This window comes from Hemitrygon akajei, chromosome 11 (genome assembly GCF_048418815.1).
Source record: "Hemitrygon akajei chromosome 11, sHemAka1.3, whole genome shotgun sequence".
Classification (NCBI taxonomy): Eukaryota; Metazoa; Chordata; class Chondrichthyes; order Myliobatiformes; family Dasyatidae; genus Hemitrygon; species Hemitrygon akajei.
In genome coordinates this window covers 58,562,588-58,582,555 of record NC_133134.1, presented here as the reverse complement: position 1 = coordinate 58,582,555, position 19,968 = coordinate 58,562,588, and the positions used below count along the sequence as shown (strand labels likewise).

Genomic DNA, 19,968 nt, shown 5'->3' with positions numbered 1-19,968 from the left:
GATGGAAACCCAAAGCAAGCAGCTGGGAGGAGAGGCTGTTAGCTCCTTAATATATTCCTAAGAATCCTATTTTAAGCATCCCTTCTGAGTAATTGCACAAGGAACCTCACCCGTAAATATAGCTTCAATGCGGTCATCTAGTCCAAGCTCCAAATTGCGAGAACAAAATGCTGAACTTTCCCATCTGCTATTTGAGTATAAATGTCATCTCATTTACATAAACAGTGTGGCACTCCATCAGGGTACAAGTACATCTGTCTAAATGCCCAACGGCAGCGGGGCAAAGTGGCGGAGAAAGAAAGTCGGGGTAAAGAGCTCCTTGATTGCAAAAGGAGCACCGACTGACAAGAGAAGGAAGACAAGGGGGAAGTGGCTAGAGTAGCTGTGAGACATTACTGAATGCATATTGAATTCCAGATGGCAATGGAAAAGGTTAAAAGGAAAAAAAAAGTTTATTTGCATAAGCACCATTCATGCTTTTTTCAGGATGACCCATGACAACCTGCAGGCAACATTGTACTTTTTTTTCAGCACAGTCACAGCTGAAATGGGACAAATAAGCTCCTGAAAATAAATGCATTGAAATTTTGTTTCAGTAATGTTGTGGGTGAGAGTGTAGGTAGTGGCCAGAACATCAGCAATAACTCTTTGCCCTTTTTGCAGTGATGTCAAAAGATGCTTACCCTGAGAGGGCACATTGTATCTGTTTAAAACTAATTGAACGACAGCACCTTTCTAGACACCCCAGTGATATCCTTCACTGGCCACTGTACATGGTCTCTTGTGAAATGGGGTGGTAGAACCTGGGAAGGAGGAGTTGAAGAGAGTGTAGGGAGAATAAAAACAGATTAATGTAGAATAGGTGGTTGACAGCTGGTGGGCCTGTTTATGTGCTGTATCTGAGATATGGTTGAAATGTAAGTCTTCAAAGAAACTGTTAGCCTATAGTAAGAAACTGAAGCCATGTGGCTGACTTAAGTTGGTATTTGGTGAGGAATTAGAAGACAAGGAATAGGGATAAAGGGGGTATGTATTCAAATTGTAAGTAACTAGTTATGCCCTACAATGATTTTTATTGTGGCTTTTACTACACAATTTATTTCTTAATAAGATATAACAGTAGGGAGCCATATATTCATCATCTTCTAGCAAGCCTCCAATGCCCCCCCGCCCCCCCACCTTTGTATTCTGGCATCTTCGTCTTTCCATTTCAGTCCTGAAGAAGGATCTCGGCCTGAAACATTGACTGTTTATTAATTTCCATAGATGCTGCCTGACCTGCAGAGTTCCTCCAGTGTGTAACTTTGGATTTCCAGCATCTGCAGACTGTCTCCTGTTTATCATATATTCAAGCTTGTTAATTGTGCACAGATTGGTGGATTAGTAAATTTTGTATTGAGGAGCTTGAAATCACAAAATGTTATTGATAGATAAAGATACTGGATGAAAAGATAGCAGAAGGGTTTCACTGCAGGTATCTGTGATCATCAATCCTGGAGCAGAAGAAGAGAGATTTGGTGTTTATTGAGTTGCAAACAGTGGGAGGTCCAGAGAAAATTCTGGGATCTGGGTCATACGTGTAGTTTTAAAGGCAAATATAATAAACAAAAAACCTAATGGAATGTTAGTCTTTGTAAGTGGAGGACTAAGATATAATGGAAGGGATCTACTATATCCGTCATCAATAGGTGTTTATCTGAGATAGATATGAAATAGTATAGAGCCAAGGCAGATGGGTAGAATTAAAATGGAGACAGAAGAAGTGGAATAAGAGTTGAAGCAACACACACAAAATGCTGGTGGAACGCAGCAGGCCAGCCAGCATCTATAGGGAGAAGCACTGTCGACGTTTCGGTCCGAGACCCTTCGTCAGGACTAACCGAAAGGAAAGATAGTAAGAGATTTGAAAATAGGATGGGGAGGGGAAAATGTGAAATGATAGGAGAAGACCGGAGGGGATGGGGTGAAGCTGAGAGCCGGAAAGGTGATTGGCAAAAGGGATACAGAGCTGGAGAAGGGAAAGGATCATGGGACGGGAGGCCTAAGGAGAAAGAAAGGGGGAGGGGAGCACCAGAGTGAGATGGAGAACACACAAAGGAGGGGGGAAAACACTAAATATATCAAGGATGGGATAAGAAGGGGAGGAGGGGCATTAACAGAAGTTAGAGAAATCAATGTTCATGCCATCAGGTTGGAGGCTACCCAGCCGGTATATAAGGTGTTGTTCCTCCAACCTGAGTGTGGCTTCATCTTGACAGTAGAGGAGGCCATGGATAGCTTCTGATATATCTATCAATTCCACGTCCCATTCCCATTCTGATATGTCTATCAATTCCACGTCCCATTCCCATTCTGATATGTCTATCAATTCCACGTCCCATTCCCATTCTGATATGTCTATCCATGCTGTGTTCCACCAGCGTTTTGTGTGTGTTGCTTGAATTTCCAGCATCTGCAGATTTCCTCGTGGCTGGTTTCCATGATGTGTTGAGCTGTGTCCACAACAGTCCAAAGTTTCTTCTGATGACAGGCAGAGCAGTTACCAAGATAAGATGAGATGATTTCTATGGTGCAACAAAAATAATTGGGAAGAGTTGACAAACTTCTGCAGTCTCCTAAGGAAGTAGGGGATTTGGCGAGCTTTCTTAGTCATGGCATATAAATGGTTAGACCAGACAGCCTATTTGTGATGTTCACTCCTAGGAATTTAAGCTTTCCACCCTCTCAGCTTCAGCACCATTGATGTAGACGTGCACTGCCCACCTTTTCAAAGTTAATGACCAGCTCTTTTGCTGACATTGAAAGAAAGGTCGTTGTCATGACACCATGTTACTAAGCTCGCTGTCTCCTTCACATAGTCAGACTCGTCATTATTTGAGATACAGCCCACTACTGTCCAGAGTAAACCATGGATTAAACAGCCCACAAATAACACTGCACACAAAATGCTGGAGGAACTCAAAATCAGGTGGCATCGATAAAAGGAAAGGACAGTTGATGTTTTAGGTCAAGACCCTTCATCTGGACTGACCCCAGTTCTAATCCCTGCTGTGCCTCACCCGTCCCTTCTGACCTTACTCTCTCTGAGCCAGAATGGTCTGTCCTCAGCAGCAGCCTCACCCCCGTACCCCCACACCTGAACAAGTTCCGTGCCAGCCGTAATGTAGCCCTCTTCTTTCATTGTCTCCACCCCTGTGCCTATTTCTATGCCTAGGAGTCACCCCCACCACTCGTAAAAGGCAGTCTGAGTAAAGGGACTCAACCAAAAATGTTGACTGTCCATTTCCCTCCACAGATGCTGCTTGACCCGCTGAGTTCCTCCAGCTTTTTGTGTGTTGCTCCAGATTTCAGCATTTGCAGTCTCTTGTGTATCGATTTTGAGACTCACGAAGCTCCCTAGCATGAAAATCACAATCTTAACAATTGTCCTGGTAAGCACTCAGTTTAGCATTAACATTTGATTTTTCATGGAAACTGCATGAGAAAATGAACGTAATCAAGGTGCCACATTACCGGCAGCCAGCAATGTGATGAAAGAAACTGTTGGCAGCCCAAGCTCTTGCCCATTCAGGTCCTGCTCTGATACTGGCTTAAGCACCAATAATGGAACACATTAAAATTTTACAGTCCTCATTGTTTTTTTCTGGTATTCTGGAGAAAGCCAGGCAATTCCCAAAGAATTTGGCAGTGATGTGATCTCCAGTGCCATGTGAAAGATCAGAAATAATCACTGAAAATGCTTCAACAATGCAGAAGGCCCTTCATTGCTGAAGTGAATGGATTCAAATGTAATCGTCCAACTCAAACATTAACCACTGTATATTTCAAGTGCAAAACAGCTTGTTCTTATTTTCTGGAATTTTTGACTTATTTTAATGCAAAAAGAAATGGAGCTTTCAAGATAAACAGAATTTGATTTAACTGTGGATGTTCTGCTTAGCTTCCCTCCACCTACTCCTTTTGTGTAGAATTCCTACAAATTAAACCCTTTCACATCTATTCCATTGTATGCAGATCCTGTGGAATAAATTCCTTTCCTTCCACTCATTGTAGAGAATTCCCATCCATTGCCATTGTATAAAAATCCTTTCCATTCATCCCTGTTAAGACACAAACAGCATATTTCTTGATCCCAACAATTCCACAGACCTTTTAAAAGTTATCAACTACTTTTCTGAAGTATGATGGCTGTGACAGACAGAAACAGCATCCTGCAATTAACATGGAGCAATATCTTCATTTCAATTGTTTTTGAATGTTGGTTGAATAATAGCCATTGACCAAGATGGACAAGAAATCATTGCCTCTTCTTTGGAAGTGCAGGGAGTTCTCTCCAGACCCTAGCTAATATTTATTTATATTTCCTGATTTATTTTATTTATATCCGTGCAGTTGCAGAGCTTGTAGGGCTGCTGCCTCATAGCTGCAGCTTTCTAAATGGAGAGTTCAGTCCTGATTGCTGGTACTGTCTGTTTGGATTTTAAACATTTTCCCTGTGACTGTGTGGGTATCCCCCAGACAAAGACACACAAGTTGTCTGGTTAATTAACCCTTGTATTAAATAAGTGAGTAGTAGAATCTGAGAGGAGTTGCTGGGAATATGGAGAGCATAAAAATGGGTTAATGTCGAATTAGTGTAAATGGGTGATGGTTAGTGTGATCCCATGACCTCTTACAGTCCAGCTATCCTTCAGCGCTGCACCACTGTATCAGTTTGGATTGTTTTTTAATTTTAAGACTTTAGGGTATGATTTAAACTCACAGCAATCTTCCTCTGAGTCACCGCATTTAGGATTTGCTGTTTTCTTTGGTTTTATTTCAATTAATCACCAAGCAATGATTAAATTAGCCTTGGTACAAACATCAGGTCAATCAGTTCCTTTCAAGATCTTGACTTCATTTTGCAAACAAATGTTAAAAAGATTAAAGATTAAAGATTAAGCAGCTCCTCCCCTCGGGATTTTAAATCCTCCTGAACATCCAGAGTTATTACAGACATAACAAGCTTTAACATTGGAAAAGGAATAGTGTGACACATGGACAAATGATGCTTTTATTCATATAAGCACATTCACTTTTGTTTTAAACGGACAAGGGCTTAAAATGTGCTGAATTCAGTTTGTGAAAACTGAATTTTTTACTTTCAAAGGATTTGGCTTGATTGGACAACTCTTCTCATATCTTACTAAGAGCACAGAGGCTCCTGTACTCTAGGTGTCTGACTCATGCCAATGCTGAGAGCACCAAGTGTTTTGAATAGAAGCAGAAAATGTTTGAAATACCCAGCACCATCTGTGTTGGGTTTATTTGGGAGAAACTAGGGAGGGATAACAAACTGACCTGAAACATTACCTCTGTTTCTTTCCCCACAGGTGCTGTCTGACTGCTGAGTATCCCCATCATTTTATGTTTTTCATTCAGACTTGTAGCATCTGCATTTTTTTGCTTATGTATAATATATTTGGACTCAGTTTAATACATTGTGCATTGGGGGCTTTGATGTCTCAAGGAGGGACATGGTATTTTCAAGGTTCATTCCCAAATATATTCCAACTCTGAATATATTTGAGCTACCTTGAAGAAAGGGGTCAGTGAGGAAAAGGTATGTAGTGCCATTGTCACTAATTATAGAGTCGTTAATTCTCTGACCCCTCACTTAAAGTGGTTAGTTCCATAGCTGAAGCAGACTGTGGAGGGAAGAAAGGTGAAAAACAATAAGCACCTCACCATTTCTTTTACAATACAAAATTAGATCTGGACCCAGATTTGGGATGCTGCCCAGTGCCTCATTAAGCCAAATTGACTGAGTACTGTCAGCAATTCCTGCTGAGTGCATAGTCCATTGACAAAGGTGAAAAAAACTGGACATGATTATCGATCGTCTAATACGATTCCACTTAATTAGAGTCTGCTATAAACCAATCTATTAAATGTCATCTTGGAGAATTGTAATTGCTGGTAAAAATGAGCTGAGGTTGGAGTTAGCCAATGATTCTGCTCAATAATTGTTTTGTGCATTTGGCTTTCTTTTTTGTCATTTATATTCACTGTGGAATTAAAAAGGAAAATTAAGTGTTAAATACAATAGGCAGCACTTAAAGTGCTCACATATTTATTACCTAGGCCCAATAGGCTACAAACTCAGGGTTTGAGTGAATCTACAGATGGATGATAAAATTTTCTTCCTACCAATATCCCTTTGGGGATATTCCTGAAAGCTTTCAATAACTCGTTTTGTTTCCAAAATCTGAATGGTAATTTTATTACCAAATTTGTTGGTAAGATCTGAAATCCTAATGGCTGCTTTGTAGGAAGCGTCCTGTAGCACATTCAGCATAGCTTTCTGAAGGCAGCATGATAGTGTAGCGGTTAGCATAATGCTATTACAGCACTAGCGACTGGGGTTCAGTTCTGCCGCTGTATGTAAGGAGTTTATACGTTCTCCCCGTGACCATGCGGATTTCCTCCAGTGCTCCAGTTTCCTCCCACATTACAAAGATGTACAGGTTAGTAGATCAATTGTTCACATGGGTGTACCTGGGCAGCACGGGCTCGTTGGGCTGGAAGGGCCTGTTTACCGTGCTGTATCGCTAGATGAAAATAAATTTAAAAAATTTAAAAACAAGAAAGTGCTTTGTAGGAGTATCATCAAAAATATTTAGCATTAAGCTGTGTAACATGATGAGCAAAGGCCTGAATAAAGGGATAGATCTTAGTAAACTTCTTAAGAGAGTTTAGAGTTTGTATGAGCAAATTTATTAACTCAGTAATCCAGTTTACCATTTACTTATGCATCCAGTGCTTTTCAGCTGACTAAATACACAATGATATCTGTGGCTCTTGCTGAATATCATTTAACCTGCATGTGACTTGTTTGATGCTAAAATCCATGGTCTTCTAAGTTGTATACTATCTGTGGGTGACAAAGTTGGTTTTCTATCCCACTAGAATCACACAATGAAAATTCTGGAATCAACTGGGTGTCTGTTGACTATAGGTAGTTCAGACTTGTAAAGGGTGGAACCTCTGCCAGAAGTGATGTCTGAAAGCCAAAAGGAAGCAGTGTGCTGACAGCAGCAGAAAGGAATGGGCCCAAGCAGAGGGATCCATGTCATGGAAACAATCTGGAGCCTTATGGAGGCTGTTAGAAGGATGTGTTGCTGGTCTTATGCCACAAGCATGTCATGGAGCGAGACATGTTTGACAATCCTCCAGGCTTGTCTTCCCTCCTGACTTTCACATGATTAAGGATGATCTCCAGGGCATTGCAATAAACACCACCTGGAAGAGAACGTGTGAGGAAAGGGACTCGTTATATCTTTTTTTACAAAAATTTTGGTTTACTGATTTTAGAAAGACCAGAGAACAAAGCCATTTGACAAGAGTCAAGACTCAACCAGTCAATCATCATTGAGTTATGACCCTTTGGGGAGATGGGGCCAGTGCAGCACAGGAACAGATCTTTACCCCATGATGTTGTGCTCAACAAATTCAGCTAATGATGCATGATTAAACTAAATCCTTCTGCCACATGTAGTCCATGTCCTTCCATTGTCTGGATACACATGCCTGTCTAAAAAGTTCTTCAACACTACTAACATATCTGCCTCCCTGGCAGTGCATTCCAGGGACCCAACATTCTCTGTTTAAAAATAACTTGCCCCATATATACTCTTTGAACTTTCCCCCTCTCACCTTAATTGTATGCCCTCCAGTATTAAACAATTGGACCCTGTGAGAAAAATAGCAGCTGCCTACTCTACCTACTCTCCCTACTCTACCTACTCTCCCTACTCTCCCTACTCTCCCTACTCTCCCTACTCTACCTACTCTCCCTACTCTCCCTACTCTACCTACTCTCCCTACTCTACCTACTCTACCTACTCTCCCTACCCTCCCTACTCTCCCTACTCTACCTACTCTCCCTACTCTCCCTACGCCTCTCATAATCTTACAAACATCTGTCAGGTCTTTCCTTACTCTGCACTGCTCCAAAGAAAATAACCCAAGTTTGTCCAAGCTTACAGCTTGCTCTTCACCCTCTCCATATCCATATCCTGTAAAGCCTCCATATCCTACCTACAATGTGGCAACTGGAATTGAAAGCAATAATCTTGATGCAGCCTCTCAAGAGCTTTCTAAAGCTGCAACATCACCTACTGATTCTTGAACTCAATTCTTTGAGCAATAAAGGCGAGCATGTCATATATGCCTTCGTTACCATCCGAGCAACTTGTCCAGCCACTTTCCTGGAGCTGTGGATCTCTCTGTACCAAGCCAGGTTAAAGGCTCTATCATTAATTGTGTGCTTTCTCCTTACAATCGATCTCATAGAGTTTAATACCTCACAATTGCTTGGGTTAAACGCTTTCTTCAGCCATATCTGCAACTAATGTACCGTTTGTATATCCCACTCTATCTTTTGGTGATCTTTTACGTTACCCTCAACACTACTAATTTTTATATTATCTGCAAATTTACCAAGCCACCCATCCACCTTTTCATCTAAATCATTTAAGTATATCACAATGAGCAAAGGTCATAATATGGATCTCAGTGGAACACCGCTGGACATGGACCTCCAACTATAAGAGAAGACCCTTGACGACTACACTCTGCCTTCTATGGGCAGGCCAATTCTGAATCCAAATAGCCAAAACTGCTTGGATTCCATGCATCTTAATCATCTGGATCAGCCAACTATGATCGAACTTATCAAATGCCTTATGAATGTAACCATCTCATTGGGGCTTGTATACAAACTTGGCTCGTTAGCTAACTCTGCAAACAGTCATGTGACTCGGTGAGAAGGCTGCCTTTCAAAAACAATATATGTCTATTATCAGTATGATTTGGGGTTCAACCAAACAGGAACATTGGTGATTCTGATTAAAGGAACCTCAATTTGAGCAAATGCTGTGTGAATACAGACCATACACAATTATTGGTCGCCAAGAAATAACAGATTGTACACCAGGATGAAATTTATAAAGCAAGTATATTTACCAATTTCAACTTTATCAAACAGTTGATAAGAAAAGGAAAAGAAAAAAATAAAAGGGCCCATTACAATTAAACCAGTCTAAATGTGCACATAGACACTGGAGCTCATGTCTGTAGTGGTCGGGTGTACTACTTTACTCATGGTGCTGAATTCTCATCACCAATCACAGGTTCCCTTCTTGGGCACGTTTGTCTTGTGAAGCACTCTTGCATTAAGGTCTTCCCTTAAGATAGGATCATCTGCGCATCTTCCCTCGTCCTCTCCCTTTCACCCGATAAAAGACCATTGACCTGACCACTGTCTGTAAGAATCTCTCTCTGCTCAGCTCTCTGTAGAACCTTCCCACCATCCTGATTGGCTAACACAACAGTCCTAAGTTGAACAACATGGCTCCTTAACTTTAGCCAACACCAAAACATTCTAGAAGCAGGATACAATGCTTTTACAGAAAACTGCTTGAATAAACTACCCCACAGCAACGCAGTAGAAATCTTAACCAGGACATTACACTAAAATTTATATAGAAGACATCCTCTGCTCTACCTTCATTGATCACCTTTGTCGCATCCTCAAAAAAATCAATTAAGTTAGTAGGAGATGACCTGCACCACACAAAGCCATTCTGACATCCTTTTCCAAATGCCCGTAAATCCTATCCCTAAGAATCCTCTCCAGTGGCTTCCCTACCATTGATTTGAGATAAAGGATGGAACATGACATGAAATGGCATGGGTGGAGGGAGGAGATTAATGTGATATATTAATGTAAGAAATTCTGCCACCAGAGTTGGCAATTACAATTGCTAGAAATTTGTCTGTCCACCTGTGCAGCCATGTGCTATCAGATAGAGTTAATATTGAAAGGTATTCATAGGAACCATTCTAATAGCTGAGAGGGATTTGTATCCATGTGTTAGATAACTGTCTTTCAGGATATGTTAGAGAATGATGTTGGAAAATGGTGGAATCTATTTTTTAAGGCAGAGGCAACAGTATATTTGGAAAACAATGATTTGGCAGAGTTAGTATGGATATAAGAAATAGAAATCATGTTTGACAAATCTATTGACATTTTTTAAGGTTGCAACCTGCAGAATAGATAACGATGAACCAATAAATTGGTTAACTGGTCATAACTGTAATCCTATAAGACATTGGAGCAGAATAAATTGCATCATTAACTCCCTTAAAGAGCCTATCAATCTCTGCCTTAAATACACCCAAAAACTTGGCACCCACCACTCTTAAACAGATAGAATGGATAAAAATAGAAAACAGAAATAAATGAGTATTTTTCAAGTTGGATGACTGGTGTCAGTAAGGTGTTACAATTGGTGCTATGGTCCAGCTGGGCAATTTAGTGGTTTAGGCAATAGGATCAAGTGTAGTATATCAAATTTTGAAGATGGGACACAGATAACTGCTAGCAAGGGCTTTGAGAAGAATTCAAAGGGATATGTACAGGTTGAGTGAATAGGCAAGGGCATAACTGTACTTCCTAAGAAGGTTGGCGTCATTCAATGTCTGTAGTGAGATGCTGAAGATGTTCTATAGGTCAGTTGTGGAGACCTCTTCTTTGTGGTGGCGTGTTGGGGAGGAAGCATTAAGAAGAGGGACGCCTCACGTCTTAATAAGCTGGTAAGGAAGGCGGGCTCTGTCGTGGGCAAAGTACTGGAGAGTTTAACATCGGTAGCTGAGCGAAGGGCGCTGAGTAGGCTACGGTCAAATATGGATAACTCTGAACATCCTCTACATAGCACCATCCAGAGACAGAGAAGCAGTTTCAGCGACAGGTTACTATCGATGCAATGCTCCTCAGACAGGATGAAGAGGTCAATACTCCCCAATGCCATTAGGCTTTACAATTCTACCGCCAGGACTTAAGAACTTTTAAAAAGCTATTATTAATGCTTTTTGAGATAGTGATTTAGATGTATATCATATTTTTTTACTGAGTTAAGTATTGTATGTAATTAGTTTTGCTACAACAAGTGTATGGGACATTGGAAAAAAGTTGAATTTCCCCATGGGGATGAATAAAGTATCTATCTATCTATCTATCTATCTATCTATCTATCTATCTATCTATCTATCTATCTATCTATCTATCTATCTAATAGATGGAATATAATGTGGGAAAGTATGAAGTCATCCAGTTTGATTGGAAAGAAAAGAAAATACTGAACAATTGCAAGGTGCTAGTGTTTGCAAAGGCTTGGGTGTCTTTGTATATGAATCATTGAAAGTTAATATCCAGGTACAGCAGGCAATTAAGAAAGCAGCTGATGTGTTGACCTTTATTGCAAGAGAATTTGACTATAAGAGTAAAGATGTTATGCTCCAGTAATAGACTCACAGTGAGACTGCATTTAGAAAATTGTTTAGGGGTTTGCTCTCCTTTCCTAAGGAAAGAGGAAATGAGATAGATAAAGCACTCTAAAAATACATCCAATCTATTCCTAGGACAGTAGGTTTGTTGTATGAGAGATGACACAGATCATGTCTGTACTGTCCTGAATTTAGAAGAATGAAAGGTGATCTAATTGAAAGCTACACAATTCTTACCAAGTTTGGCAGGGTAGATATGGAGATGTTTCCCTTGGCTGCAATGCCTAGTGTCAGGGGTCAACATCACAAAGTAAGGGGTCAGCCATGATCAAAGAAGAGAAGAATCATTTTCACCCAGAGGCCAGTAAATCTTTGGAATTCTCTCCTCAAGGCTACAGAGATAGATGTTTAGATATTGAGGGAGTTAAGAGGTGTGGGGCTTGTACATAGGTAAAACAATTAGCTATGGTGTTATTGGATGGTAGAGCAGGTACAAGAGGCTGAATGGACTCTTCCTAGTTCAATGTCCTGTGCACATATGGCTGCCTTTGCCTAGGTATTCAGCAGCTCCTACTGAGCTCATTTTAAGAGCAAAGCACTGTTACAATATCACCAGCTCACTTGGAAAGCTGCCAGAGAAGGAGAATGCTGGCAATGGAGTTGCCAACCCATTGCTGTGAGGTGTTCTTGTGATCAAAGCCAGCCGAGGAATCAAAACTGAACAGTTGATCAGAATTGAGAGAGTGACCCACATCAGTTGACAATGATGTCCTGCGTGAGACCCCAACAGCTACTGGTTTCATCCTGCATGATAGAAACTGGCACAATTAGGTCTATTGTTTCACAGCTCCAGTGGTCTGAGTTTCAATCTTGACCTCTGGTGCTGTCTGTGAGGAGTTTGTACATTCTCTCTGTGATCATGCTTGCAATGGCAAACATTTAAAGATAGCATGGATGAACTACAACAATTATTCATCCTAGTTTGGCAAAAGAATAAACCAGGGAAGGTAGTACACCCGTGGCTGACAAGGGAAATTAGGGCTAGTATCAAGTCCAAAGAAGAAACATATAAATTAGCAAAAAAAAAGCAGCACACCTGAGGACTGGGAGAAATTCAGAGACCAGCAGAGGAGGACAAAGGGCTTAATTAGGAAAGGGAAAAAAGATTATGAGAGAAAGCTGGCATGGAACATAAAAACTGACTGTAAAATCTTTTATAGATATGTGAAAAGAAAAAGATTGGTCAAGACAAATGTAGGTCCTTTACAGTCAGAAACAGGTGAATTGATCATGAGGAACAAAGACATGGCAGACCAATTGAATAACTACTTTGGTTCTGTCTTCACTAAGGAGGACATAAATAATCTTCTGGAAATAGTAAGGGACCGATGGTCTAGTGAGATGGAAGAACTGAGGGAAATACATGTTAGTAGGGAAGTGGTGTTAGGTAAATTGAAGGAATTAAAGGCAGATAAATCCCCAGGGCCAGATGGTCTGCATCCCAGAGTGCTTAAGGAAGTAGCCCAAGAAATAGTGGATGCATTAGTGATAATTTTTCAAAACTCCTTAGATTCTGGATTAGTTCCTGAGGATTGGAGGGTGGCTAATGTAACCCCACTTTTTAAAAAAGGAGGGAGAGAGAAACCAGGGAATTATAGACCGGTTAGTCTGACATCGGTGGTGGGGGAAATGCTAGAGTCGGTTATCAAAGATGTGATAACAGCACATTTGGAAAGAGGTGAAATCATCAGACAAAGTCAGCATGGATTTGTGAAAGGAAAATCATGTCTGACGAATCTTATAGAATTTTTTGAAGATGTAACTAGTAGAGTGGATAGGGGAGTGCCAGTGGATGTGGTATATTTAGATTTTCAAAAGGCTTTTGACAAGTTCCCACACAGGAGATTAGTGTGCAAACTTAAAGCACACGGTATTGGGGGTATGGTATTGATGTGGATAGAGAACTGGTTGGCAGACAGGAAGCAAAGAGTGGGAGTAAACGGGACCTTTTTAGAATGGCAGGCAGTGACTAGTGGAGTACCGCAAGGCTCAGTGCTGGGACCCCAGTTGTTTACAATATATATTAATGATTAAGATGAGGGAATTAAATGCAGCATCTCCAAGTTTGCAGATGACACGAAGCTGGGCGGCGGTGTTAGCTGTGAGGAGGATGCTAAGAGGATGCATGGGTGACTTGGATAGGTTAGGTGAGTGGGCAAATTCATGGCAGATGCAATTTAATGTGGATAAATGTGAGGTTATCCACTTTGGTTGCAAGAATAGGGAAACAGATTATTAACTGAACGGTGGCCGATTAGGAAAAGGGGAGATGCAACGAGACCTGGGTGTCATTGTACACCAGTCATTGAAGGTGGCCATGCAGGTACAGCAGGCGGTGAAAAAGGCAAATGGTATGTTGGCATTCATAGCAAAAGGATTTGAGTACAGGAGCAGGGACGTTCTACTGCAGTTGTACAAGGCCTTGGTGAGACCACACCTAGAATATTGTGTGCAGTTTTGGTCCCCTAATCTGAGGAAAGACATTCTTGCCATAGAGGGAGTACAATGAAGGTTCACCAGATTGATTCCTGGGATGGCAGGACTTTCATATGAAGAAAGACTGGATCGACTAGGCTTATACTCACTGGAATTTAGAAGATTGAGGGGGATCTTATTGAAACGTATAAAATTCTAAAGGAATTGGACAGGCTAGATGCAGGAAGATTGTTTCCGATGTTGGGGAAGTCCAGAGCGAGGGGTCACAGTTTAAGGATAAAGGGGAAGCCTTTTAGGACTGAGATGAGGAAAAACTTCTTCACACAGAGAGTGGTGAATCTGTGGAATTCTCTGCCACAGGAAACAGTTGAGGCCAGTTCACTGGCTATATTTAAGAGGAAGTTAGATATGGCCCTTGTGGCTAAAGGGATCAGGGGGTATGGAGAGAAAGCAGGTACAGGGTTCTGAGTTGGATGATCAGCCATGATCATACTGAATGGCGGTGCAGGCTCGAAGGGCCGAATGGCCTACTCCTGCACCTATTTTCTATGTTTCTATGTTTCTATACAGGTTTCATTGAGGTATTTGTTTCTTCCCGCATCCCAAAGACATGCTAGTGGATTAATTGACTTCTGTACATATTGTGGCTGAATGGTAGAAATTGGGATGGAGATAATGAGAAGGAAGGGAGAATAAAATGTGATTAGTGTAGGAGTGGAGTAAATAGGTGGTTGATAATAAATACAGACAAGCCTACAACTGTCAGTGAGCTCAGATACAGCCTCTTCTTTGCTCAAAAGGACACAAGATTAGGTTGGTTGATGGCTTAATTTTATATATATGTATATATAATAAAGTGGTAAAAACAGAGCAAAAATAGTGAGATAGTGTTAATGGGTTCATTGTCCCATTCAGAAATCTAATGGCGGATGGAAAGTAGCTTTTCCAAACACATTCAGTGTGTGTCTTCAGGCTTCTGTACCTCCTCTGATGGTAGTAATGAGAAGAGGGCATGTCCTGGGTGGTTGAGGTGGGGGGGGGGGGGGGCCTTTAATAATGGATGCCAACTTTTTGAGGCATAATCTTTTGAATATTCCTTTGATGGTAGGGCCAACCAGGAATGTGCAGGAACTGCCATGGAGCTGGGAAGAGGAGATTTATGGGGATTTTGCCAGGACTTGATGGACTGAGTTGTGAGAGAGATTGAGCAGGTTGAACTTTTCTTCATTGCACTGTAGAAGAATGAGGGGTAATCTTACAGAGGTATTTAAAACCACAAAGAGGATTGATATGGAGAATATACAGTCTTCTTCTCGGGCTTGGGGAATCAAGAACTAGAGGTATAGGGTTTATGTGAGGACGAGAGATTTAGTAGGAATCTAAGGGGCAATATATTTACACAGTTGGTGGTCAGTATATGGAACGAGCTGCCAGTGGAAATGGTTGAAACAGCATGTAAGAGATACTTGGACAAGGACATGGGTAGCAGAATATGGGCCAACAAGTACAAATGGAACTCACTTAGATGCAAATATTGGTTGGCGTGGACCATTTGAGCTAAAGAGCCTACTTCCATGCTGTTTGAGTCCAAGAACAGAGTCCTCTCCTGGCAGCACCTCAGGAAGTGCCATCATGTCCCGTTCCACTGTGACAAAACCTGATGTGATAGCAAGGCTGCAGGAACTGAATGGTCCACACTTGTTCCTAATGCAATTGAGTCTGACATTATTTGCAAGGTTTTTGAATGCATTTGCTGCATTTCTGAATATTGCACATTTTAACCACACTTATTCTTGTTTCAGGGTTTTGCACTGACAAGACTCCGCTCAGGGCAACCACAGCTGCCTGGATTTGCTTCAATTTTCAAAGACTCTACCTTTCTTTCATTTCAATTTTTTTTGGGGGGTGGGGGTGGGTGGGTGGGGGGAAGGGGGTTCATGGTTGGCACTTGGGTTGACACCCAACTGAGCAAATTCACTTCTGCGGACAGGAATGACTGGTGCCTGTGACAACCGTTACAGCATTGTGTCCTCTGAAGAAGACGGACTGAGGTTGACAACCATGCCAGGAATCAATGGCTACGGCAATGGGAAGATCCACACGAGGAGGAAGTGCCGCAGCCGCTTTGTGAAGAAGAATGGGCAGTGCAATGTGCAGTTTGCAAACATGAGCGACAAGCCACAGCGGTACATCGCTGACATCTTCACCACGTGCGTGGATGTGCGCTGGCGATATATGCTGCTGATCTTCTCTCTGGCATTTCTCGTTTCATGGTTGGCCTTCGGCCTGGCCTTCTGGCTCATTGCTCTGATCCATGGAGACCTGGAGAAGCCCCTGGGTGATGAGAACTTTATCCCGTGTGTCTCGCAGGTGAATGGATTTATTGCTGCCTTCCTTTTTTCTATCGAAACTCAGACAACCATTGGATATGGGTTTCGCTGTGTGACTGAGGAGTGTCCATTGGCCATCTTCCTGGTGGTCTTCCAGTCTATCGTAGGTTGCATTATAGACTCGTTCATGATTGGAGCCATAATGGCAAAGATGGCACGGCCAAAGAAGCGAGCCCAGACCTTACTCTTTAGCCACAATGCTGTGATAGCCATGAGGGATGGCAAGCTCTCCCTTATGTGGCGAGTTGGAAACCTGAGGAAAAGTCATATTGTTGAAGCGCACGTCAGGGCTCAGTTAATCAAACCACGGATCACTGAGGAAGGAGAGTACATTCCCCTTGACCAGATTGATATTGATGTGGGTTTTGATAAAGGGTATGATCGCATATTCTTGGTTTCCCCTATAACTATCCTGCATGAAATTGATGAGTCAAGTCCACTGTATGGCATCAGCAAGCAGGACCTGGAGGTGGCTGATTTTGAGATTGTGGTAATCCTTGAAGGCATGGTGGAAGCCACAGCAATGACCACACAGGCACGCAGCTCGTACCTGGCCAGCGAGATCCTCTGGGGTCAGCGATTTGAGCCAGTGCTCTTTGAGGAGAAGGACCAGTACAAAGTTGACTACTCACATTTCCATAAAACCTATGACGTCCCCACAACACCCTCTTGCAGTGCCAAGGATCTGATGGAGAGCAAGTTCCTCGTTCCCAGCACGAACTCCTTCTGCTATGAGAATGAGTTAGCTTTCATGAGCCGGGACGAGGACGATGAGGGTGAGGATGATGGCAGCAGGATGTTGGATAACCCCAGTCCCAACAGCAGCCGACATGAATTTGACCGGTTACAGGCAACATTAGCTTTGGATCAAAGGTCGTTCAGAAGGGAGTCGGAAATATGACCTTTGACTGTTACTGTGACCCTTTTGACAAAATAAGCAATGGGATTCTGATCATCATGAGTGCCATAAATGAAGGTACAGCATAGAAATCGGTAAAAATTTGATTGTAAAGGTGGAGGGAATTCTCAACAATGAAGCTGAATGATTGCTGCAATGCAACAGAATGGGTTAGCATTCAATGTGAGCAAGATAGAATTATTATCGTCAAGATTTTAAGAGATTATGTAATATTAACAATTACCTTTGCAATGGATTTAGACATTAATGTAGGAAGTCAAGTAACTGGTTACAGCAAGATGTTGGATGTGAAGTCCTTTAGAATGTGTGCAACCATGAGCTTTAAGGAGAATAGATCTAGAATAAAACCATGATGTTTAGACTTGCAAATAGGCCATTCAACTTGTCAGACCAGACTTAATGCTCCTTAGGGTTTTCTTCACCATTTGACATTTTACTTGAAAGGAAGTATTTTTGTGTCCGCTGGCAAATGAACAAGAGAGCAGAGATGGAATTACCAAGCATCAATGCACATCAAGTCAACCACACAGAGCGTGTGTGGCTTGAAGCTGGCCCGCACAATTACCTGTGCACTTAACTAGTGTGAAGAGCTAGACATTGTACGAGGTGAAAATTGCACAAAGCTCCTGAGGTGTGTAAAAAAAAGGTATCATTCGCACGCGAATTGTCACATGAATGTCGCTCAAGCAGAGTACATTTTTGTAAAATCAAAGATCTTTATCTTTAAATACAAATTGCTTCATAAGATAATATCATTGTACAGACTTAGCTAGACTGAGTTCTATTATATATAATGTATAGACCTAGCTAAGAAGAAAGATGTTCCCATATATTTTATATATACACAATACACAAAAGCAAACTCCCAAATACACATCCATTCATTGGTACTTTTACAGACAGACAGGCCAGCACACACTCGTGAACTTTCTGCCCACCTACATTTACATAAAGGCACACAGAGTTACACATACACTCGCACACTGTATAATTGGGAAAAATGATGTTACATACTGTATAGACCTAGCCGGCATGAGTGCTATGGTTAATTACTATCAGGGAATAAATTAAAGGAAATGTCTCAAGGTAGAGTGTTTCTCCACAAGACAGAAATAGGAAGAATAAAGCTCCAAGGATCTATTCCAAGTCTGCATTGATGGTAAATGGGAGCTTTCATTTCAGAACTGATATATCGTCAGGGCCTTACAGCAGGCTTTTAGTGAAGCTCCGTACTGAGAACTGAACCCAACAAAATAACTCACATAATGTCCTTACCAGAATTTTGATTAATTTTTTTTTTACAAAAATGCCAAATTGCATGGAAACTCTCTGCTCGGATATTTCTTCTCTGCTGGCAGTTCTGCCATCATCAGCAGTGAGGTGGGCAATTAGTTACCCCAGGGCATCCTCAGAGGCAAGAGGACACCAGCTGCTGAAAGGCCTGAGATATGGTCTATAGCCATGGGGAGAGGAGGGGGGTAAATCTTATGGTGCACATTTCCCCACCAGCTTTGGGGTCCACCAAAATGGACTGACGTTCAACTTCCACTGATCTTATTTTTAAAGAATTATTCTCAGAATGAGCATCACTGGTATTAATTGTCCATCCCCAATTACTCTTCAGAAGCTGGTTGCAAGTTTTCTTATGCTGATGCAACCAGTGGGTGAAGGTGGTCCCACAGTCACTGTGGAGAGGCTTCAGAATGCACAGGCCCTCTTGTAAAGAGCATCCTCTGAAATTTCAGGTGGGTGATGCATGAATGGGGCAGTACTTTTAACTTCAAGGTACTCTTTCCTGCCAGGGTTTTCCAACCTCTTCTAGCTTTTGTTGATTAGTGGCACTCTTTAGCATTTGCCATGCCTTCTGAGAAGGCACTGTCTTTGACACCTGTTGTGTGAAATCCTTGTACCTACTATAGGGGTGTGATACCACGGGAACGTTTGTGGCGTGTCTCACACTAGGTAACCATGGTGACAGCATCATCAGCTTCTCTGCTGCAGCCTTGCACTTGTGAGACTGTATTAATTGCTTTGACCATCAATTATGCTAGACAACCTCCTTGTTTTGGATGTAGCCAATAAGCTTAACCCAGTGTTCCTGTTACTTTAGTTTCTTTCCTCTTTAATTTTTGCGATACGTCTCAGCATAGAAGCTTGTGATTAAAAATGGTATTTCTCTTAAAGGGATAAGGTGAACTTTGACCTCTGTGGAAGTCTTCCTCTTCACCCAGATTGTAAATGTAAAGAATGATTCTGGGTTCTGTTTTATTTTATTGGATGATCAAAGAATTTACTAAATTAAAAAAAAGAATTCTAATACAAATGGGAGTTTGTCTTTTTTCAGTGATGTTAATTCACCTGTTTTTTAATGACAGATGTTAAAAGTTATTTGTTACTATGAATTGTTTTACTAAATTTTCATGCATAACATTCAAATCTCATGAGACAATGCTACACATACTGTGTAAGTCAAGTCAAGCTGAGTCTATGGTCAAATGCTCAAGTACCATGAGGTACAGGTACAATATAAAAACTTATTTGCAGCAACATCACAGGCACATAGATTCAGACAACAACTCACAAAACATGTTATATATAAATTATAGAGAAATTTTCCAAAACAAAACAGTGCAAAATAAAAATATGTAGCAAATCTGCAGAGAGATAGCAGACAACTGCAGGAAACATAAAGTTGTGATAGTAGGGGATTTTAATTTTCCGCATATTGATTGGGACTCCCATACTGTTAAAGGTCTAGATGGGTTAGAGTTTGTAAAATGTGTTCATGAAAGTTTTCTAGATCAATATATAGAGGTACCGACTAGAGAGGAT

At 41.4% G+C, this 19,968-nt stretch overlaps 1 protein-coding gene across 3 annotated transcripts in view; it reads left to right on the top strand.

Moving 5' to 3' along the window:
* LOC140735650 (ATP-sensitive inward rectifier potassium channel 12) overlaps positions 1-19,459 on the top strand; it is an 84,831-nt gene extending 65,372 nt beyond the window's left edge. For 2 of the 3 annotated variants that reach the window (XM_073060946.1, XM_073060945.1), the window contains one exon: positions 15,818-19,459. In XM_073060946.1, coding sequence (XP_072917047.1) covers positions 15,820-17,118 — 1,299 coding nt within the window. In that variant the 5' untranslated portion in view covers positions 15,818-15,819 and the 3' untranslated portion in view covers positions 17,119-19,459. Of the gene's footprint in view, positions 1-3,295; positions 3,432-15,817 lie in introns of all 3 variants that reach the window. The other variant, XM_073060947.1, reaches the window with a different exon arrangement.
* Positions 19,460-19,968: the final 509 nt, after the last annotated feature.